The 21,649-nt window shown below is 62.2% G+C and overlaps 3 protein-coding genes across 8 annotated transcripts in view; all 3 read right to left on the bottom strand.

The window, feature by feature from the left end:
* IKZF4 (IKAROS family zinc finger 4) overlaps positions 1-13,081 on the bottom strand; it is a 28,793-nt gene extending 15,712 nt beyond the window's left edge. Inside the window, exons 1-2 of one of the 2 annotated variants that reach the window (XM_059832703.1) lie at positions 13,066-13,081; positions 4,960-5,014 (exon numbers count right to left, since the gene is read on the bottom strand). In XM_059832703.1, coding sequence (XP_059688686.1) covers positions 4,960-4,999 — 40 coding nt within the window. In that variant the 5' untranslated portion in view covers positions 5,000-5,014; positions 13,066-13,081. Of the gene's footprint in view, positions 1-452; positions 499-4,959; positions 5,015-13,065 lie in introns of those variants that run through there. The other variant, XM_059832702.1, reaches the window with a different exon arrangement.
* Positions 13,082-13,959: 878 nt separating this feature from the next.
* On the bottom strand, positions 13,960-16,963 carry SUOX (sulfite oxidase). Its single transcript, XM_059832701.1, has 4 exons — positions 16,927-16,963; positions 16,158-16,203; positions 15,923-16,070; positions 13,960-15,492 (listed from the first exon to the last, which is right to left on the bottom strand). Exons 2-4 carry the CDS (start codon positions 16,190-16,192, stop codon positions 14,062-14,064), a joined length of 1,614 nt encoding a protein of 537 aa, XP_059688684.1. The 5' UTR covers positions 16,193-16,203; positions 16,927-16,963; the 3' UTR covers positions 13,960-14,061.
* Positions 16,964-17,573: 610 nt separating this feature from the next.
* Positions 17,574-20,983, bottom strand: RAB5B (RAB5B, member RAS oncogene family). 5 transcript variants are annotated; one of them, XR_009484558.1, is made up of 6 exons: positions 20,768-20,983; positions 20,023-20,174; positions 19,668-19,790; positions 19,438-19,531; positions 18,416-19,026; positions 17,574-18,314 (listed from the first exon to the last, which is right to left on the bottom strand). XR_009484558.1 is itself a non-coding variant. In XM_059832718.1 (5 exons), the coding sequence occupies exons 1-5, from the start codon at positions 20,928-20,930 to the stop codon at positions 18,911-18,913; spliced, it is 648 nt and encodes a 215-aa protein (XP_059688701.1). In that variant the 5' UTR covers positions 20,931-20,983; the 3' UTR covers positions 17,574-18,910. The 5 variants fall into 5 exon arrangements, 3 of the variants coding, with proteins under 3 accessions (XP_059688701.1, XP_059688702.1, XP_059688703.1); XR_009484559.1 differs by having other exon boundaries at positions 17,574-18,528; positions 18,649-19,026; XM_059832718.1 differs by having other exon boundaries at positions 17,574-19,026.
* Between the last annotated feature and the right edge of the window lie 666 nt (positions 20,984-21,649).

Below are 21,649 nucleotides of genomic sequence, written 5' to 3'. Positions count from 1 at the left end.
GGGGGCACGTCCTGCAGCCCGAAAACCCGACAGCCGCTGTGTGGGGCCAGACCGACGCTCTCAAAGGGTCTCGGTACGTCACAGGCGGCATCCTGAGCCCACCTCGCTCATATTCGCCTCCACAGGCATCTCGTGGGGGTCAGGCCTTTCCTTCCCTCTCCCCCTGCCAGCACAGGGGATTTCAGACACCTATAAATCACCCTCCAGAGTCAGTCCCTCTGCCCAGCACAGCCCCCTGCACCCCTTCTCCTCCGCGCGCAGAGGGCGAGCGGAGACAGCACCGAGTTATTTCAGGATCCTTCCCCCCCCCGCCCCTCCCGTTTAACTCGCATTATTCTACCTTGCTGGAGATACCCTGGAGTGTTATCACAGCCAACTCCTTGGAAACAGCGCTGGAGCCCAGGCTGCGTGTGCATGTCTGCGTCGCTGGCAGGGCGCACGCAGCCACTCACCTTCCAGGAAGAGCAGATTCCTGGAAGCGAGGGAAACGACCGTCATTTTACAGGCAGGCGGCACGGGGAGCGGGAACCCGGGCTGCGCCGCTCCCCGGCACGGGGACACGCAGCCGCAGCCTTCAGAGAACGTGGAGCTGGCCGGGGACGATGCTCTAGGGAGGGAGAGGAGGGAGCAGGCAGGTGACGGGGGACCAGGGATGCTGCGGGGTCTCTGCTCTGCCGTTGCAGTGCAGCCAGCTGACGGGGGGCTCAGCGACCAGGTGCAGGACCCAAAATATCAGTGGGAAATAGAGGATCTGATGACCAGAGGGAGAATAGCATCGTCCCCAATGTCAGCCTACAGTCAGCAACAGCTCATTTAGGCTCCAACCCTCCTGCATTGATAAGGGATGAGGACACCAAAGCCTCGGTCCGCAGCTCCAGAAACGGAGCAAAAGCATCTCTCATTAAACGCTCCCAGCTGCCCGGTGTGTCTGGACCCAGAGCACGGCAGAGCCAGGCAGCTCTGGAGCAGACCCTCAGCCCAGAAGAGGCACTTCACACCTTCCCAACACTCTGCATACACAAGCGTATCCGTATCAAACGGCCAGAGCCCACAGCCATGACACAGGAGACCACAGCCTCGCGCTGGAGGTGCAAGGAATTTTTTTAGGCAGCGTTTCCAGGTGAGCTTACCTTGGTGTGCAGTTCCCCTCTTACAAAAAGATACCCTCCAGGTTTAACCCTGAAGATGAGGTCAGGGCTCACTAATAAAGCATCCAGGAAGTGCCGATAGCAGGAATAACCACGTTGCACTGTTTTACAACCTGTTCCCAGCTGCTGCCAATCTCCGATGTATTGGAGAAAGGTTAAAAACCCCAAACTAGAATTTCAGTTAAACATTAAGGAGAAGAAAAAGTTAATTTCTCCTCGGTCCCTTCAAGCATAAGAGCAGAGCACGGCATCCCGTTTTCAGCTCAAAGCTCAGCTCCTCGGCCAGCTAGCTTCATCCTCTGGATCCCAAAGGATTCTCTTATCCCAAAGGATTCCCAATCTCCTTCTGACTGGAAGCACCACAGGATAACTGAGCTGATCCTTGGCACCCAGCCCTCCCTGAAACAGGGGTCAGGCTAGCGCAAACCTTCGCATTGCCAAGAGCCTCTGCTCCCCTGGGAGGGATCACTGTCAAACCCATGCAGAGCTGCACTGACCTCGGCCAGGACCCCCCCTCCAGAAAATCACACACACCCCCCACGGGGATGGGGTTTTTCCCTCCGTGCAGCAGTGGGGCTGACACCAGGACCCCCGATAATGGCTCCTGCGAGCGGCTCGGAGCCCCGGGAAGGTGGGCAGGCTGCCCGACGCCGACAGCGAGAGCTGAAGCACTATCCCACCCCTGGGAGCAACCAGCGCCTGGTTTCGACGGTCTCTCAGCAATTTCCCTCTCTGATAACTTTTCAGACTTGAGTTTTCAGGAAATATTGGGTCACATTTCATTTGCTCTAAAAAAACAAATGGAAACCTGAACGTCACGCAAGAGATAGTTCGTCTGTCTGTAGCCCAGTTATCCAAGGAGCTGAGAGCATTTAACCCTGTTCTCAGGTGCCCGGCACCCAAATAAAAGAGGGTAAAATGGAGGAGACTTGGGCTGTTTTGGGGAGCAGAGCACGGGGGGATGGCCTGAAAACATCCCCCCTCTTCCATCAGCCTCTGACATGCACACACATGGGCAACAGAAGCGGAGGCAGACCTCCGAAGGTGCTTGGCCATCCCAGGGAGAGGACTGGAGCGAGGGAGGGCAGGATCCCGTGGGAAACCGGGCAGGACAGGGACCTGATGCCACCCTGCCCACACGGGGCATCCTCGGTCTGGGACAGGGCGGATGATGAGGCTGCTCCGGTACTTTCCCCTGCATGGGGCCGTGCCGGCTCGGACGGACCAAGGTGCTCAGCCCTTCTTACCACCTGCGAAATGGCGATGCCGCCCAGCAGGCAGGGCCGACATAAGCGGAGAGCAAAGCTGTTATCTGCATGATCCGAACGCCCCTTTTTTGGGTTAAGCGTCTACAGAAGGACTTACAGCCTGAGGAGGTGTCACCTGAGGAACCAGCACGCAGCGTGGAGAGGTCTCTTGCCCGCCTCCACCTTGTTCCTAACCCCTTTGCGGTAACGACTCTGCCTCTACCAGAGCTGTTTCAAAACTGACTTATTTTCCTGTGAAGAATTCAAAGGAGTAAAAGAATTTCACATTCATGAAGAATTTCCGGGCTTTCGGTTACCTTGCTATTTGATGAACGTGAACTTTTTCTTTTTTAAGAGTTCGTTTAATTAAACATATTTCACAGAAACAAGTTTCAAGAGCTCTGCTGTTTGTTTCCTCCAGCCATTTCGGATCCGCAGCAGCTCAGTGGCCTGAAGCGGCTAATTGGCAGGCCGTGACCCTGACCCCAACGATTAGCTGATTTTCCTTAGGCCTGCCCTGACCCCCAGGCCAGGCAGACAGGCTGGGCAGCACAGGCTTCACTCCCCAGGTACTGGGAAACTCAAAAAAGAAAGCCCACCCCGGCTGGGACGGCCCCACAGAGCTCCTGTAATGCCGCTCTTCCCTTCTCCCGTCCTTTAACCGCTCCCCTTCCCTCCAAACCCCAGGAGCTGCTTAAACCTCGGACCCCCAGGACTTCCAGCGCTGAAAGCTCATGTGCACCCCAAGAGGGATTCAGGCTGCACCGAGGGAGACGGGCTTTTTCTGTCGCCTCTTTTCAGACCTTCTTTCTGGGCTGCCGCACCTCCACGCTCACGGGGAAACACGGACCTGTTGCAGGGACCGTGGGGAAAGGGGAGAGCTCACCCACGGGACTCCCCGAGGAAAAGCAAAGCCGCAGATCTGCAGGAGACACGGACCCCTGCACCGAGAGCACCCACATGCCCCCAAACTCCGCTGGAGGACAGTGGCGAGCGCCGGGCAGACGCGTTTCTGCTGAGCGGAAAGCCGAGCGAAGCTGAGAAAGCAGCTGCGTTCAGCAGGCAGCCGCCCTGGCACAGCGCGGTCGGCCAGCTTCGGGGAAGCATGTTGTTACTTAGCGGAGGCATCCTGGCAACCAAAACCCGAGCAGCAAACTGCAGCAAGCGCTTTGAGAAGAGCCAAGCGTCTAACCCGAGCAGGGATCCTCCGGGGATCCAAGGAAATCTTCATAGAAAGAAGGAGTACACCATAACTCCGAGGATGAACTTTGTCAGAACGGGCAAGACGTAACGTGATTTATGCGAAGGGGTGTTGCGCAAGGTCCCCTGCGCAGCCCTGTCAGTGCACCAAGTCCCGGCCACCGCAACCGCTCGTTAGAACAGCCGGGGTCCTCTCTCCCTTCCAACACGCTTCAACTTCTGACCTTCATCCCCGCTGAGCCATTCATCCCCGGCACCCCCCAGCTCCTCCAGCTCGCAGGGCTCGCGCAGAGGCGTCCTCCCACCTCTCATGCCGCCGGGGACGGATTAGGTAATTGCGAGAGTTTCTTTTGGCTTTGCCACTTCTAAATCTGCATCAGGTCTTACTCTAATCCCCCTCTTCTCCCCAGCAAAGATGGACAAACGGAGGTGTTTTCACACGGCAAACACCAGTCCCCTAGAGATAAGGACAAATCCCACCGAACCAGCTTTCACTTACAGCCCACACCGGCTGCGAGGCAGGTTCCTGCAGGCGACCGGATAATCTAAATCCCTGCAGTGCCACCGGGATCCCCTCTGGAGACGGTCACTGGGCCTGCGAGACCCCCAGCACGGCAGCTCCGGTCCGTGCGACCCCGCCGGTTACAGAGCAGTCCGGCACGCTGGCAGCTTCCAGCACCCAGATCTAGGCCAGCCCCATGCCGCCTCCACTCTCTCCCCACAGACATCTCATGGCTTTACGTCTGGAACTCAGCCTGGCTTTAATCTTAACGCACGCCGATAAACAATAGCACTGGACTCGGCAAGGCACGCGGCCGAGATCACCTGTGGGGGTCTTAAATACCACGCTGCTTCCAGTCGCGGGTTCGGCATCGTGCATTCGGCATACCGGAGAGTGGGACTAAACGGCCCGTTTTGTGAGCGCAGCTGAGAGCGCTGAAGGAACGACCACCCTCCCCGAGACCTCTCGGCACTGGGACTGCGCAGCCATCGCTGGAAATATGTTTTCCTTTCAGCTTGCAGCAAGGCTTGAAATTTCACCTACCGCTGGCGTGCCGGCAGCCAGATCAGCAGGTGAAGACACAAGCAGATAAACTTCTGCGTAAACTTCCACGGCTCAGCCTAAGAACCGTTTTTTAAATTAGCTGTTTATTACGCCATGGGCTTTAACACTTCTCAGATACCTAATGAAACACGCTGACGTTCTGAACACTGTTCCTCAATGCTTAATCTGTGATGGCGATTACAGCACAGCCTCGGGCAAAGCAACCGAGCACAGGACAGCTTATACCCAGAGGATGAGACTGAGCACCTTAAAACGTTAGCAACCCAAAATAGCTGGCAAAAATCAAGATCAGACATACCAGATATGTAAGATCGTCCATTACAGTCTTCTATATCCATCTTTAAGGTACTTTGCTGAAAAAGAAAGCAGAGCTCAGTCAGAGTTAGCCTCCAGAAGCTGCTCGGACTCTCCTCCTCCAGTAAAAGTGCCCAACAGCTTCTCGGAGCAGAGGAGTTACTCACCCCAAATTCCTTTAACGCTGCTTTGCAGCCCAGGGCTTAACACCATCAACCCCAGTGGACTACACTGATCCTCCCCATCCGAGCGGTGCTTTCCAGGCTCTCCTCTTGGAGAGCGAATGCCAATGCCAGCAGCAAGCGGTGGTCCCAGCAGCGAAGCTGCGGACGAACGCCATGGTAAATACAGAGGGTTTCATCCCCCCCGCACGCAGACCACCACCGCAGCTCTGCGGCGTGCATGGCAAACAGCGTTAGCTCTTAAAGCCAAACCTGGGACACTTGGAGCGGGCAGAGGTGGGAGGAGAGCAGCTGCCAGCTCCCCTGGGACAGCCAAGAGCTGGAGAGTCACCGGTCCAGACAGACAGACGGCCACTGCGCCGGGCAGCGAGGTGTGCCAGCAATTCGTTTCTCCCACTCCGACGAGGAGCAGCTGCTGGGAACCGACACGCTCGCGCCCAACGTGGCAGCGGGGAGATGAAGTCTCGAGCACGGGACGCGCGTAGGCCAAGCACTCGGCTTCATTTTATCAATGAAAAGAGTCGGGGTTTTGGACAAGGAGACCGAACGCTAACGCACCACGCTCTGCCGAGCAGCCTCGCAACAGCCGTTCCAACGACCACACCAAAATAAAAGGGAAATCTGCCTTACATTTTGCTGCTCGGCACCCCACGGAGATAATGAACATTTTATACATTCAAATGGCTTTTATTTGTCAATTACACTGGCTGTTTAAGAAACAAAACGAGCCCAGTTTTAGAAACAGGAGTTTTGCTGTTTAGACTTGGCTCTAATTGGCGGTTGATAGGGTCGGAAACAGAGCATTTGCTGCAGAGAACAATTAAAAAAAGCAATAATTTGTGGAGATGAATTGTCTCCTCAAAAAGGAAAATCAACGTGATTTGCAGAGTGTGAGCACACACAAGCAGCAGCAGCAACGCTGTTCTTTCTCCCCTCCGTTTCTCCATCAGCCGATATACTGCGGACAGCGGGGCCTTCTAGGGGACCTTGGTACCTTTTCCGAACTGAAAGAAATCGGTTGCTTCCTGCTGACGGTGCCCCTTTTAAAAGCAGATTTTTAACAATAACCGCATCTTGAACGAACCAAGTTGTACAAGTCTCGCTCCTGGCAACGCGCCACTCGAGGTAAGCGCAGATGCGGACAAGGCGCATTCGGCTGGGCTTATTACCCCATCGGACCTGACTACTTGCTTGATGTTAATTAAGAAGAAATGCTCTCACCACGCTCCACTTAACTGCAGACCTCACACGGGGGCTCGCTGGTTTTAGGGAGGCTTTCACCAGCTGGGCACCAGTTTACACCCAGTCCAGCCCAGGGTGCCGTTCCAGCCGTCCCCGCACGGTTTGGTGACTGGCCGGCGAAGCGAGGACCCCCCTCCATCACTGGTACCCAGTGCCACAGGTCCCGAAGCCTGACTGGGGAGATGGAGACACCGGCTCCGATCTCCCCGCCGGCAGCGGGACACAGACTCACAGACCTGCTCCGAATTCACAAGTAAAATGTGCCTCGTATCCCAGGCTGCCAGAGGCAGCGTGTGGACTTAAATTAGTTATAGGGGCTGCACAAAATAAGGAAGCATGTGGGCTAGTGCTGCAGCTCCCGTGCTATTCCCTTCCCTGCCGTCTCTGTCACCGAGACAGAGGAGGACATCCCGGGGCCGTACTCTGTCCCGCCGGCAGCCTCCCAGCCTGGGCAGCGAAGGAAAAGTGCAGCCCTTCAGAGTTCCCCCTCCCGCCCCACAGCAGCCGTTAACTTCAAGAGATGAAAATAATTCAGGCTGAAAACTCTCTCTCTCAAGCGCCGGGTTACACAGGAACTGTGGTTTAAAATGCATCCTGCAACTTTATTTTTCTTGAACCCTTAATTTTGCTTTTCTGTGTTGCGCACACCCGCTCAGAGATCTGCCTGCTTTGCGCAAAGGGCACGGCAACGCACTAATAAAAACCAATTTTATTCAGCAAGCTCTTCCTCTCCTGTACTCTGCCCTTGAAAATATGAAATTTAAAACAAAAAAAAAAAGACCAAGCGCCAAGCGACTGTCCAACGGGCACCGCGGGGGAACACACGGCATGGAAAGCTGCCGGCATCGCCCCCTCCCAAACCCCGCACCGCCTCCCCGGGACCCGTCGCACCCCGGGCTTGTGGCTGAGGCCAGGGACAAGCAGGACCCCAGCGTCCTCCCTAAGCCACAGACAGCGAGGAGCGAGAACGAGAAATTAATATGTCCCTCAAAGTAATCGGCTAATAATCAGCCAAATACAACTGAGCTGAGGAGACAGCTCTGTAACTCCTACTTCCTACTCACGCACACGGTCTCATTAATGTTAACGGGGTGATGTGCAAGAGAAGAGGTTGATACCTCGCTCCTTTGTATTTTAAAAGGGGACCCAGAGAAAAACATTGGGAGCGTTTCAGAAGCCCTGAGCCACATATCAGCAGTTATTTTCCTTAATTTTGGCTGAGCGCAAGGCCTTCGCAAGCAGGAATTGCAATTTAAAAAATTGCAAATTAAAAAAAGCACCTAGCTCGCGTGAACCTATAGCTCTGCGGTAACGACAGCCCGTAATTAACCTTTGGCTAGAAAACGGTTCTGCGTGTCGTTTGTTCCCAGAGCCCTTTTAATTTTGAAAAGCACCGCAAAAAGGCTGCGCAGCCAGACTGACAAAAGCCCAAGCCACCGCCTGGGTGAAAACACTTCCCTGGGAGAAAGGAGCTGCTTCCAAGGACATGGCTTCGGCTCGTCCCCACTCAGTGCCGGGGCGACAGGGAGCGGGAGCGACGCTGGCCACCTCCGAGCTCTCCCTCAGCACCAGACAGCCGCCCTCCATCTCCAGGAGGAAGGGCAACCCCTCACCGATCCCCCTCGGAGCAGAGCCCCAGTCCGAAGCACAGCGTTTGTCCTCTCTCCGGAGCGGGGTCCGGGCCAGACAGCGCGGTGAGGACTCGACCGGGGACAAACCTCCACACTTTGGACCGTCGGGCGCAGAGAGCACGTCTCTGTCTCCAGACTTTCTTCCCAGCTTTCAGGTGTGATCATCAACTTGGGAATCGGAGATAGAAGCACACTAAAATTAGAGCAGAGTGCCTTCAGCGCTGCTCGACGCTCTCCTCCCCTCTGAAATAAGGACTTTTCCCCAAGTGGCAACACGCAAGGAAAAAAAAAAAAGTCCTCAGAACTAGCCCAATTTACAAAAACCTCCATCTCAGCAGGATGCAATTTGTGAATGTCCTTTGCACTAATAACAAGAGGCTTCTGAAGAAGGCCAGGCCTGGGTGCCCCTCCAGCACCGGGAGAGGGGCCGGGTCTTTGCTTAATCCTGGGATGGCAGAAATATCCCAGAGATAGGAAAAGTCTCTTAGATCCCACCGCAGGCTGCTTCTACGCACCCTCCGACACAGGGCTCCCATCAGCTGCCTCCGGAGCAGTTTTAACCCCTATTAGCCTTGCAGTCGGTAGGAAACCAGCCTATTTTCTTCCCCATTTTCTCCTCTCTCTCTTAATTTCTCCCCGGTGCTTCTGGTTATACCTCAAGCGCTGCGAAAGGATTCTGAACGTTCGGCACCAGCAGCGAAACACTTCTCCAGACACCACGACGGCAGGAAAAGACACCCCAGCCCAATTACACCGAGGTGTCTGCCGGATGATTTTTTAAGATGACAACACCAGCCCCCACAGAGGGTAAACGCACGGCGCCTGCCAGACTCGCACAGAAACCAGCCAGAAACATCAAAACCCTTCGGTATGACCCGTTCCTCTGCTGGTCTGGCAGCGTGGCTTGCAGGCAGGGACTGCTTCCCGAGAGGTGCCCTGTGTGCGGACACCCAGGTCCCAGCCTTCCCCGGCTTCTGCCGCACCGAACCCCTCCCAGACACCGTCACGCCTCTCTCTGTACCGAGGTTTGGCTCCCAGCTCCCCGCTGACCTGCTGCAGGACAGCTTGCCTCGGCGCTGGCGAGACCGGCATCACCGGAACCAACGAGCCCGCGGCGAGAAGAGGAGCGGCGCGCGCAGGGGGAAGATGTGCTCGGGGCAAACATCTTCGAGCCTCCTGTCGGGGTAAGAATTAGTAGGCGCTGTAAAGGTCCCTGCCGTTTCTTTTTCCCAAGCATTGTTTCCATTAGCTGCCGTTTATTTTCCAACGTGAGGACTTTTTTTCCACCTTTGCTGCAAATAGAAGGTCGCTGAACAAACCAGCTGCTCAAAAACACCAAAGTTTGTGTCATTGGAAATGCTTCAAAACCCAGCGCAGGGGAAAGGCTTGCTTTCACGGAGAGCCCCCCAACCTGCGAGCATCCCCGATTTAAACGCCGAGGAAGCGGCTCTGCCGTGCGCGTGCCGGTGCTCTACGGCAGCTGGCACCGGTGGAGCCGGGCCCCGCTCACCAAGGAAGACCACGGCTCGAGGGGTTCAACAGAGGCAGAAGTGAACGGAGCCACTTTCCAAAAGCAAAAATTAAAGCGTTGTGATATGTTTTATCCATTATAATATAGTTCCCACTGTTTCCATATCTTGAAATACATTATTAAATAAGACGAAGCATCACTGCTAAAAAAAATGATTTAATGCAGCTGCAGCTGAACTACGACAGCTGACAGCTCCTCACCGCTGAGCTGGGGAGAGACCCTCCATCCCCTCCGACATTTATAATCAAGGCTACACCGGAGCGAAGCAACGCCATGCAGCGCTGGCGGGAGAGAGACAACAGGTATATTCTTAGGTTACTGCTTTAGGGACGGGCAGAAAAACGTCCCATACCCCGCTGCTAAGCACTGCGCCGGGGTTTGTCACAAAAGCCGAGCTGACGCGGCCGCTGCATCCGACTGCAGGAGCCCAGCCCCGCAGCGGAGTCCTAAACACGAAGACAAGTCTGATATCATCCTGTGACCCCACAGGTTATTGACCGGAGACCATCTCCCAGATAACGCCCACTTTTCAGGTGCCTTAACCCAAGAACTGAGCAAACACGGCTGCAATTTCCATCCTTTTTTATAACTAAACTCAGTGCTTGATAAAACAGGGGAAGAGAGAGAAACCCTCCGAGGGTCCAGCTCCAGACCCTGGATCTGCGATCGAAGCGAGCTGCAGCAGCAGGCAGGCGAGACACCAGGCGCTGTCTCCCACCGAAGCGGGGACGCTGTTTTTCACCAACATTCACTGCCTGGAGAAGCTCCTCCCTGCTGGAACTGCTCCTAACGCTAACACGACAGGACATGAGCCTTGCCCGCTCATTGATACAATTTTGTTTAAAAGCTTGCTGATGGAAAAAGGACTATAAACCAGCACAGTGCAAAATGTAAAATTCCTCGTCTTAAACACGCTCCCAAGACTCAGCGACTTCAACGAAGTTTTAATTCAAAGCGAACCGAGGGCCGTCGTCTACCGTGTCTTTGTTCAGCATCTAAACCCGTGTTGTGCCCTCTGGGCACCACCACAATATGAACAAATAATAACCGTGAGCAACGACGCTGAGCCTACAAAAGATGAAAAGACGTTTTAGGAGACTGCCCTGGCAGCGAAGGGAGGAAAGAGAAGTTCCTTCTTCAGCGCTTACTTGGACAGACGGACAGATACGGACCGCAGGAAAGAGACCCTGGCCTTTAGGAAGCGAAAGCCGTGCTGCACTTTCAATGCTACCGTTTGCAGCCCAACTTTGCTAACGACGCTCACGCCTGTTTTAAATGGAACTGATCCACTGAGAGCAGAGAAAAATGAATCCTCGGCTGGATGCTCCCTCCTCGCGCCTGTCCTGCGTCCGCTGCCCTCAGATAACCCCGCTCTGTCCTTGGGCGCGGAGACCACGTCGGGCCCCCGCGGTTCCCGTAATTCCCCTCGGGAGCACAAGCCGCTGCTGTGCAAACAGAATTGGCGCTCCAGGGGCCAGCAGCTGGCTGGCTCCCCGGCTCCTCCGAACACCGACACCTTCACAGGGGCTCCAGAGCCCCGCCTGTCACGCCGGCTCATTGAGGCCGCTCAGGAGTCCTTGGAAGCGAAAGCCAAGATGAGGCCAAAAATCGTTATCCCGGCCCTGCCGCCGCTCGCCCCAGCCGTGCCGCAGGACACGGCACACCCTCTCCCCCCACCCCTGGCACAGCTTCCACCTAAGCCAAGGCACAGGGTGCGACCCGGCAGACACTCCCCATTTTGTCTGTACCGGCACCCCGATATGCAGCGGGAAGGTACCTGTGAGCTTCTCCTGGACGATGCCGCCCTCGCCCCACGGACACCGGCCTCACCAGGCGCAAAGCACAGCACAGGAACGCTGCCGGCCCAAAGCGCCAGAGCCCGAGGAAGTCCCCCTGTTCTCGCAGCACCACGCACCCACCACGTACCCAAAAGCTGAGGCTCCGCAAGGAGCAACCACGAGCTTTGGCCCAAGAGCTTCCCCAGAGCCGCTGCCTCTTCCCACATCCCCCTCCAGGGTCTCTGGGTCCCCGTTCGGCAATCCCTGCGGGGCACCGGGTACCGGGCATCGGCACAAAGCCCGTGTTTGGGAACGACGACAGACGCGCTCTTGCTCTCTGCGAGCAAAACGAGTTGGTCGTTGGCACCGCAGCTTCTCTTCGGGAGGGGTTCAACAGGAACAGAATCAGGCAGCAGCCGGGACGCCGGCTCCGGGCTTTGGGGAACTCATACCTGCTCTCTGCTCCTCCCGAGCTGCCGGAGCCACGCGCTGCCCCGTCCTGGTGCCCCCCTGCGCAGGGGGGAAGAAGGGCACAGCCCCTCCTGCCCAGGGAAGGTCTCCGGAGCTGCTGCAGAATCGGTAGCGGGGGGCAGAGGGGAGCAGTGGGGAACACCGGCTGGGCAACGTGAAAACGGGCAACCCCACATCCGAGCACCCCATCACACAACCAAAGAGGAGGCTCCGGTGTTTACAGGCTGGTCGGGAGAACCCTGCCTGGAGCCGACAGCTTCACCCCAAAAGCGGTGCCCGCAGCAACCGTGACCCCGGAGCCCCCGGCGCAGGTGCGTTACAGAGGAGTAGAAGTGCTCGGAAGAGGCTTACCCTAAAACCCCAAAGGAATGTCCTCTAACACACCCCCCCCAAACCCAGATGCTCCAGAAAACGGACGCAGAGCAGGGAGGGAAGCGGAGGGAAACCATCCCAAACACGGACGGACGGATCCCTCCAGAGAACAGGGACAAGAACTTCAGCGGGGCTCCCCGCTGCCCCCCGCACCCAGGGCCACAGCCGCCCCGAACGCCGCCGTCCCTCCGGTGAAGCCCATTGTTTCCCAGAAATGTCATTTCATCGACCGCGCTGCTCTGGCACCGAGGTGGGGGCCCCCGCGTCCCCTTCCCCGCCGGTGGGGACCCCCGCGGCCGGGTGCCGGTGAGGGGGGCGAGGCGCCTCCAGCCCCCTCGTCCTCCGGAGCGGCCGAGTTTTGGGGCTGCACCCCTGCAAGGAGGGACACCCCCCGCCCCATCCCGGCCCGGCTCCGGCCCCCCAGCCGTCCTGGGGGAAGGGGCTCGGGGAAGATTTCAGGGCGCAGCCCCCCCCCCCCCCCCCGCGGGGGCCCCGCACCTCCCCAAAACACCTCCTGCTCTCTGCCCCCCCCGCCGAGGTACAGACCCCTCTCAGAACCGTGACACCCCCCCAGACACAAGCCCGCAGGAGACAGACACCCCCAGCCAAGGGCTCACGACCCCCCGCTCAAGCCGCCCCCCCCGAAGAGACCCCCGACCCCCAGGGCAGCTCCCGCGGCCCCCACCCCACGGCGAGCCCCCCGGCCCAGCTCCCCCCACGGCCCTCCCAGCCTGACCCACCGCCCCAACTGCCCCCCATCGCCCCCCCACCCCAGACAGCCCCCCCCGGCCTAGTCACACCCCACGCCCCCCCCCAAACCAGCTGCCCCCCCCCCCCATCGCCCCCGGCCCAGCTGCCCCCCACCCCGCCCGGCCCGGCGCCCCGACAGCGCCCCCCTCTCACCGGCGGGGCTCGGGGAGAGCCCCCCCGGCCCGGCCCGGCCGCGGGGCGTGGGGGAGCGGCGGGGGGGCTCAGGGGCTCGGCGGCGGCGGCGGCTCCATCGGCGGCGGCTTCACCTGAGGAGGGCCCGGGCCCCCCCGCCCGCCCCGAGCCACTTCCGGCCCCCGCGCGCAGCCAGGCCACGCAGCCGAGCGCCGACGCCCTCGAGCCGCCGGCAGGGGGGCGCCGCGGCCGCCATGGGCCGGCACGGGGGGCTCAGCCGAGCGCCGGCGCATCGAGCGGCCGCCGGCCGCCCAGGGTCGGGCAGCGGAGCGCCGAGAGCGCCGAGCGCGGTGCGGAACGGGGAGCGCCGAGGGCATCGATGGACCTGGAGGGGCTTGTGCGGGGCCGGTAATCGATAGCCGATAACCCAGAACCGATAATCGATAACGGATGCGGCGGGGACGGGCTCACGGGCAGGACCGGCGACGCACCGGGAGGTAGGCGGGACCCCCCCCGAGGCGGCCATCAAGGGGCGCCCGTGAGTGGCCCCAGGGGCCCGGTACCGGGGGGGGGGGACACCGGGGGGGTCCCCTCGGGGCAGGGAGGCCGCAGGGCCGGGAGGGCTGCGGGGGCCGTGCAGGCCGCGGCTGGGGGGCGGGGGGGTCCACAGGGCGGCTGTAGAGTCCCGGGGGGTCCGGGGGGGTCCCTGGAGGCTGTAGGGTCATGGCATGAACCCCGCAGGGTCGGGGGTCACGTAGGGTCTGGGGGGTCCCGGGGTCACCTGGGGACAGAGGGGCCCCACAGCTATGGGGCAGCTGCTCTGTAGGGCCGGGGGGGCTGTGGGGGTCCCCCAGGGCCTCCCCGTGTGTCCCCCCCCCCGCCCCGGCGCTGCCCCAGGAAACCGCTGAGTCCCTAAAACTGCGCAATCTTTATGGAGCCACTTTCACACGTCGCGGGCTGTAAAAAGCGGCGACCTTTGAGCGGCCGCGGGCGAGCGGGGGAAAGCTGCCGGGACGGTCAGCGGCCGACGGTGACGCGGACGCGGTGCCAGGCGTTGCTGAGGACCCCGCGCAGGTTCCAGATGGGCGCCACGGTGTCGGGCTGCACGTTGTAGCTGCCGTCCACCGCCTTGCAGACGATCTCCAGCTCGGCACCCGCCGTCACCGGCACCTGCAGCTCCCACAGCGCCCAGGCCCAGGCGCGCCCTGGCACCGGCCGCTCGCCCGCCAGCCGTGCCACCCGCCAGGTCCGGCCGCCGTCCAGCGAGACGTCCACCCGCACCACCTCCCGCCCGCCGCCGCTCCAGGCGTAGCCCTTCACCGTCAGCTCCCCGGCCGGCACCGCCGCGCCGGGGCGCGGGTGGGTGATGGCCGACTGCACCGGCAGCTCCTGGATGGCGGGTGCCGCCGAGTAGTCCACCGTGTCCCAGTCCACGCAGGGGGAGAAGCCCTTGTAGTCGTTCTGCTGCCAGTGGCTGGGGCTCTCGGCCGGGCTGACGGCCACGCGCCGCAGCCACTTGACGCTGCGGGCGCCCACCACGCCGGGCACCACCACGCGCAGGGGGAAGCCGTGGTCGCGGGGCAGCTCCTCGCCGTTCATCTCGTAGGCCAGCAGCACGTCGGCGGCGGGGCTGACGGCGCGGCCGTAGGGGATGGAAGCGCCGTAGGGGGCCCCCCCGGCGTCGGCGTCCAGCCCCTCGAAGCAGACGTGCCACTCGCCCTCCCGCTCCTCCCCGAAGCCCGCGTGCAGCAGGACGTCGCGCAGCCGCACGCCGCCCCAGCGGGCCGTGCTGATGGCGCCGATGCCCCACGCCAGCCCCTTGACGGGGCGGACGTGGCTCATCTCGGTCCGGCGGTTGCCGGCGCACTGCAGCGTGGCCGTCACCTCGTGCTTGGGGAAGCGGCTGCGCAGCTCGGCCAGCGACAGCGAGAGCGCCCGGCCCCCCGGCCCCTCCACCCGCAGCCGGTAGGAGCCGGGGTCCACCGTGGGCACCGGCAGGTGGTTGCGGGTGAAGAAGAGCTCGTTGGGCGTCAGGAAGCGCTCGGTCAGCAGCTCCGCCGGCGGCTCCGCGTTGAACGGCTTCTGGCTGTTGACGCGCAGCCCGGGGTGCCGGGGGGGGTCCCCGGCGAAGGGGTCCTGGGCGGCCTCGGGGGCCGGCGGCGCCTCCTCGGGGTGCAGCTCCCCCACCTTGTACTCCCGCAGCAGCTCCAGGACATGGGGCTCGTTGTGGACGGCGTAGAGGGCCCAGAAGGGCTCCAGGGCCCCGCCGGCCGCCAGCAGCACCTTGTCGGCCCCCCCGGGGTGCAGCTCCACGAAGTCGGTGACGTCGAAGACCTCGGTGCCGTGGGTCACCCAGACGCGGTCCCGGGGGGAGCGGTGCCGCCCCACCTCCTCCCGCGTGTAGAGGGGGTAGCGGGGGGCGGGGGTGGCCTGGGCCGCCTGGGCGCCCTGGGGGACCCCGGCCCCGTCAGCGGGGAGTGCTGCACCCCCGTGCCCCCCCTCCGCCAGCACCCTGGGCTCTCCCCCAAACCCAGCGCCCCAGGGCAACGAGGCGCAGCCGGAGGGGGGGGGACGGGGCACCCGCTGCCCCCCCCCAGCTGGACCCCGGTGTCCCCGGGCTACGGAAGGGCTATGGGGGGTGTCCCTGAGGATCCGGGCACCCCCGTGCCACCCCCCCCGGGACCCCGCTGTCCCACTGCCCCCCCCCCCCCCCCCGGTGCCCCCCCTCGAGAAGGACCCAGGGGTATCCGCCCCCCCGGGGGACCCGGGCATCCCGGTGCTGCCCCCGCCGTGCTCAGCATCCCCCCCGCTGCCGGGCCCCCACCGTCCCGGTGCTTCTCCCTCCCCCGGTGCCGCCCCCCCCCCCGCTCCCGCTCACCCGCCGCCGCCGCTCTCCGTAGGCCAGGACGGCTCCGAGGCCCAGCAGCGCCGCCAGCACCGGGGCCGCCCCCCGGCGTCCCCCCACGGCCGGGCTGCCGACGGGGAACCGGGAGCAGCCGCGGCGGAGCAGCGGCAGCGGCGGGAGCCTGCGGGGAGAGCGGAGCTGAGACCGGCCCGGGGCGGGGGGGGGCGGCACGGGGGTCCGCGGGGAGCCCCGACGGGGCGGCTCCTACCTGCGCCCGGCGACGGCTCGGAGCAGCAGCAGCATCGCGGCGGCACCTGGACGGGAAAGAGCGGGCACCGGGCACCGTTACCGGGAACCGGCACCGAAGGACCCCCCCCCCGGCCCCGGGGGAACCGGGCACCAGGGAGCTGCGCGGGGCATCCCCGCCCCCTCGCTCCGGTGTCCCCCCCAAACCCCATCCCGGTCCCGGTTCGCCCCGCCACGCACTTGCGTTACGGCTCCGGTAACGCGACGTCGCGCCCGTCGCTGCCTCTTTAAGAGAGGGGCGATGGGCGTGGCCTCAACGGGGGGACGAGCCCGCCAGCCACGCCCCCCCTCCAGCCCCGAGGGGCGGCGTGGGCGTGGCCTGGACCCGCAGAGGGGTCCACCAGCGCCTTAAAGGGGCAACAGCGGAGGGGGGCTTAAAGGGGCGACGCCGACGGGATTTAAAGGGCCAGCGGTACCACCGGGGCCCCGTTCCCCGTGGGCAACCGGGGGCTGTCCCGTTCCTCTCCCCGGGCGGGCGGTGGCCAACACCCGGGGCTCGCCGCCCAGCTGGCCACTCCGATAAGCGTTATCAGGGCAGGGCTGGGGCCTCGCACCGGTTGTTGGCACCGGGCAGGAGCCGGAGCCGTCGCGGAGCGACGGCTCCGGCTCCTGCCCGGTGCCAACAACCGGGAGAAGGCGGTGAGCAACTCAACCCCCCCCAAATCCCTCCCTGAGCACACAGAGGTATTATTTTTTTTTTTTCCTTCCTTTTTTTGTTTGGTTTTACTTACATTAAATACATCGGTAAATCAGCGGTTGAGTTCTGTTACCATGATTATTTAAATGCAATTGGAGGAGCTTTCTCAAAGCAAAAATAATAATAATTATAATAATAATAATAGAAGAAGCAGGAAAAAAAGAAAACAAGAGTGAGAAAAGCTGCAGTGTCCCCATTTGGTCCAGGGTTTTGGCCAGGAGATGGTGGGGGGAGACGTGGGGCTGGGGGCATGGTCCGGGCAGGTTTAGGGTCACCGTGGCGGGGGAACGGGGTCCCCGGTTAAACACAGGTCACCGACTCGGGGGGGGGGGGCTCCATCAGCCAGACCCCAGCTCCAGAGAAGACACAACCGTGGCAGGAGGCTCGGGCCAGGGCCGCAAGCGGAGCCAGGCCCTCCCTGGGGGGCTGCCCCACGGCGGGGGCTGGGGAGGGGGTTTATCTGCCTGGGGGGGGCTTCATACGAGACGGGTCCCTCCACCCCACAGCCACCGCCCCAGGAGCGAGCGGGTCCCACGCTGACCCACGGCCCTGGAGGGTCCCCAGAGCCCTCCCACCCTGCAAGCAGGACCCCCCCGGGGTGGGGGGGGGCAGGAGGGCTGGCCTGACCCCAAAGCCCCACGCACAGAGCGGGGTGCTGCGGGCAGGTGCTGGGAGCGACAGGATGCGGCCCTGGGCCGGCTGCGGAGCAGGGACCCACGGCCCAGGCGCTGCTGCCCTCTGCAGATGTGCTGCTCCTTTGGGGTGTCCCCGCTTTGGGGTGTCCCCTCGTGCTGCAGCACCCTGACCAGAGGCGCCTGCACAGCGCTGGGGGGGCCACCTGCCTCTCCCCGGAGAGGGGGGTCTGCGAGGGGCCCTTTCTCTCCGCTGCTGGGACAGACCGACGGCACCTGGTAACGCCCCGACTCTCCGAGCGCGGCCGCGGGTTCCTCCGGCCAAGAAAGCTCCTTCGGAAAAGCAGAAACCAAACTCAAGCAGCACAGTGCCCCCTTCCCCCCCAGGGCTCGGGCCCGACAGGACCAAAAGGGGAAAAAAAAACCAAAAAAACCCACCAAGGTGCATCTTAACCGGACATTTCCACCACTAAAGTGCAAACCAGAGATGTCCCTCGCCCGCCACCGGCCAGGGACAAACCGCGGCGCAAGAGCAGAGAGCAGTGGGTTTGTCGCCGCCGGCACGGCTGCTCACGCCCCGGCGGCATCGGGATCACCGGAGGGACACGGCTCACGGGGCGGCCGCAGCGATAAGGTGCGACAGCTCTATGGGGGAAGGTGGAGCAGTGGGGAAGGGTTGCCCGTGGCGGCTTCACGGCGAGCAGTGCTTGGGGTCCGGCGGTCGCCCCGCTTCCCCCCTCCCCTACAAAAAGTCCCCAGGCACTTCCGATCCTCCAGCAAAAAAGGCCACCTAGGAAGAAATTAAGGACACTGCAGCTTTCCTCCCCCCCGACAGCCAAACAGAAGAAACAGGAGGGAAAAAAAAAAATTAAGAAGAAATCCATGACAGACCCCCTCGGAAAAATCCCGTGTGTTCCGGAGGTCTCTGGTTCCGGCTGCTTCACCACAGCGTGAACCTCCGAGGCCGATGCTGCCACCTCCTCGGGTCTCTCCCTGCCCCAGCTCTAACGGGGAGGGTGGAAGGAGAGACGTGAAGGGGAACCCAGATTTACCAGAGCAGAGAGGGAGGTGGGAGAGGGAGGAAGGTGGAGGGAGAAATCGGAATATTAGGTCGCTATTTGCACCTATAATACAAAGTGAAGAAGAGTTTGTTTTTTTGGAAGTTAAGTCCCCGGCTGATCTAGTTCCACTGCCTTCGGGATGGTGGTAACGGGTGTCTGGTGGTGGTTTTGAAGCATTAAAAAGTGCAGTTAGAGGGAGCTCTCGGGAGGGTTTTGGTTCAGACGGGTTTCTCGGTGTGCCGTTATGGAGGTGAGGTGTGGTGGACGGGGATGGAGGTTATATCTTAGCTCTTCCTCTCGCGCGGGCGCTGGCGGAGGCCGCCCTTTAGTTGCTACAACACTGGCTCTTGTTCTGCTGGCTCTGCTCGTGCAGGTCCACGCCTCTGCTCCGGCCCGCCGCTCCGCTCGTGCTCTGGGGCTCGCTCTTTGGCAGCTTCTTGGCTGGAGGGGGAAGACGGGCGAGATGGCAGCGGCGGGATGGGGACCGTCCCCCCGGCACAGCCCCGCTGCTGCGGGTTTTGGGTCCTGGCAGGACCCTGTCTTGAGTGCAGCAGCGACCCTGAAGCCATCCCAGCCGCACCAGCACGGCCCACGCGCCCGCCAGGCGCTTCCCCAGGGGGAAGGAGCTGTTTCCCCTCGAGCTGCTCTTGCACGGAGCGTCAGCCTCGGTGCTGAGCCCCGATAGCAGCGCCGCAGCCCGTGGCACAGCCGCTGCCGGGCCACGAGGAGCTGCGCTCACCGGAGGGCAGGACAGATACCAGCTCTGCTCAAAAAGCTCTGGGGGGGAAGCGGCACCCTGGGCAGACCCCCTTACACCCCACCCTCGCCCCCCAGCCACTCCCGGAGCCTCACCGATGGCCAAGAAGAGGTCGTTCACATTCATCGCTGTCTTGGCCGACGTCTCCATGAACAATAGGCTGTTGTCATCTGCGTAGGCCTGCGCCTCCTGGAAGAGACGCGAACAGCCGGGTGAGGGTCCGGCGGCCAAAGCCCCGGCACATCTCCCGCAGCAGCGCTGAGGGGGGACGGGGACAGGCAGGGGAGCTCGCACCGGCCCGGAAGAGCCTCGGGACAACACGTACTTCATATTCCACCATGCGTTTGCTGGCCAGGTCAGCCTTGTTGCCCGCGAGGGCGATCACGATGCTGGGGCTGGCTTGTCTCTGCAGCTCCTTCACCCATGTCTTCGCCCGTGCAAATGTTTCCTAGGAGCAGAGGTGGGAACTCAAGGCTCGTCCCACCGCTGCGCTGCAAGGTGGGTGTCTTAGAGGGACCCCCGCCACGGCAAGAGCCGCCCCTGCCTCCCCGCGAGGAGGTGGCCCCTGGGAGACCCCCGCAGCCACCAGCACCCCCTGAGCTGTCCAGGCCTTCGCTCCCGGGCAGTTTAACCAAGGTGCCTTACACCTGGCAGCCGAGGAGCGCGGAGGGGGACCCTACCTGGTTGGTGATATCATAGACCACGATGGCAGCTTGTGCCCCCCGGTAGTACATCGGGGCCAGACTGTGGTATCTCTCCTGTCCGGCCGTATCCCAGATCTCAAACTTTACCGTTGTGTCATCCAGGCAGACGGACTGTGTAAGGAACGCCGCTGTCGGGAGGAAAGGCGGTGTTAGCATCGTATCATCGGCCGCCCCCACCGTGGGCAGGTACCCACCGGGCAGCGGGGAACCCTCCCCGCACCCCCAGTCCAGCCCCAGAAGGGATGCAGACCTGGGTGCACCCTGACCCCAGAGCCGGCTCCAGAACTGTCTGGGTGGAGTAGCCCGATAACTGAGCCCGTTAGCCACGTCGAGCCTGGCCACCACTCAGGCTCGCTAAGAAAAAAAATCCCGCCTGCTCTGGGGGAGCAGCGTGCTTATCGGGGGATCGGCAAGGGCTCCCGTGCCGAGGGATCGCCGCATTCACCGAAGCGTCACCACCCACCGCCGCGAGACCACAGGATGAGGTGTGAGGACTGTGGCTACAGCCTGACTCACATGTGGAGCGCTGGCTGCCGAGCACTCGCACGCCCGGTCTACGTACCGCGGCTGCAGGGCAAGGGCTCAGAGCCTGGCGGGGGCTCATATTTAATGGGAAATAAAACCAGCGCGAGGCAAAGCCGTGGAGACAGGGCTGCGAGCACCCGAGAGCGTTACTCAAGGGTGCGGGAGCGCCCACGACAGGCGCCTTTCGCCGACTCACCGCCGATGGTGCTCTCCTGGTACTCGTGGAACTGGCCCTTGACGAAGCGCAGGACCAGGCTGGATTTCCCCACCGCCGACTCGCCCAGCAGCACCAGCTTGAACTGACAGATTTTACTGGCTTGGGACTGCCCGTTCGGCCTGGCGGCTCCTCGGCTGGTCATGGCCTGGGTGCTGCTGGCGCCGCGCGCCCTGCTAACCGGAGAGCCGGGAAGGCACCGAGGCGTCCGCACGGGGCAGGGGCTGGGTGCAGGCCTTCGATCCGCTCGGCTGTTCTGGAAGGAGGAGAGAGCCGTCGGCACGCTGAGCGCACACAGGGTAATGCTCCCGCTTCCCCCTGGGACCGTATCACGTCCACGGAGACACGCTCTGCCGAGCTTTAGCGGGCAAAACTCTTCTTGCCTCAAGCTAGAACATGCTCCTCGTTACGGGGTCTTTCTCCCGGGCCTCTCCCCCCACGTGGGGTCTTTCCCCCGGCGCCCCACAGCAGCACGCGGCACAGACCTGCAGGCCACAGCTCTGCTCCCCGAGCCTCTGTTCCAGAGGGATTTCACGGAGCAGCAATTTGGTCGGTAGGAGCTAATCCGAGCGCCAGGCAGACGGGATCCTCGCAGCCAAGGAGGCTGGGAGTGAGTCAGCAGTCCTCCCAGAGCTCCTGCTGCCGGCTGCGGCAAGCAGCCCCCGGGCCGGGACACGCCGCGCCGCCGGAGACGAGGAGCTGGGGCAGCGGCGAAGGGGTGGCAGGAGAGCGGCCAGCCGGCAGCGAGCAGCTCCAGGCCCGCACCGCTCTTGTTTATGCAGCAGCCGGGGAGATGCCACAGCTGCTCCGGCTGCCTCCCCACCAGCCGGCCAGGAGGAGGGGTTGGAAAAAACTCCCTGGCTC

The sequence above is a fragment of the Gavia stellata genome, chromosome 36, assembly GCF_030936135.1.
Source record: "Gavia stellata isolate bGavSte3 chromosome 36, bGavSte3.hap2, whole genome shotgun sequence".
Taxonomy (NCBI): domain Eukaryota; kingdom Metazoa; phylum Chordata; class Aves; order Gaviiformes; family Gaviidae; genus Gavia; species Gavia stellata.
The sequence above is the reverse complement of the archived record's forward strand: the minus strand, read 5'-3'. Positions and strand labels throughout refer to the sequence as shown.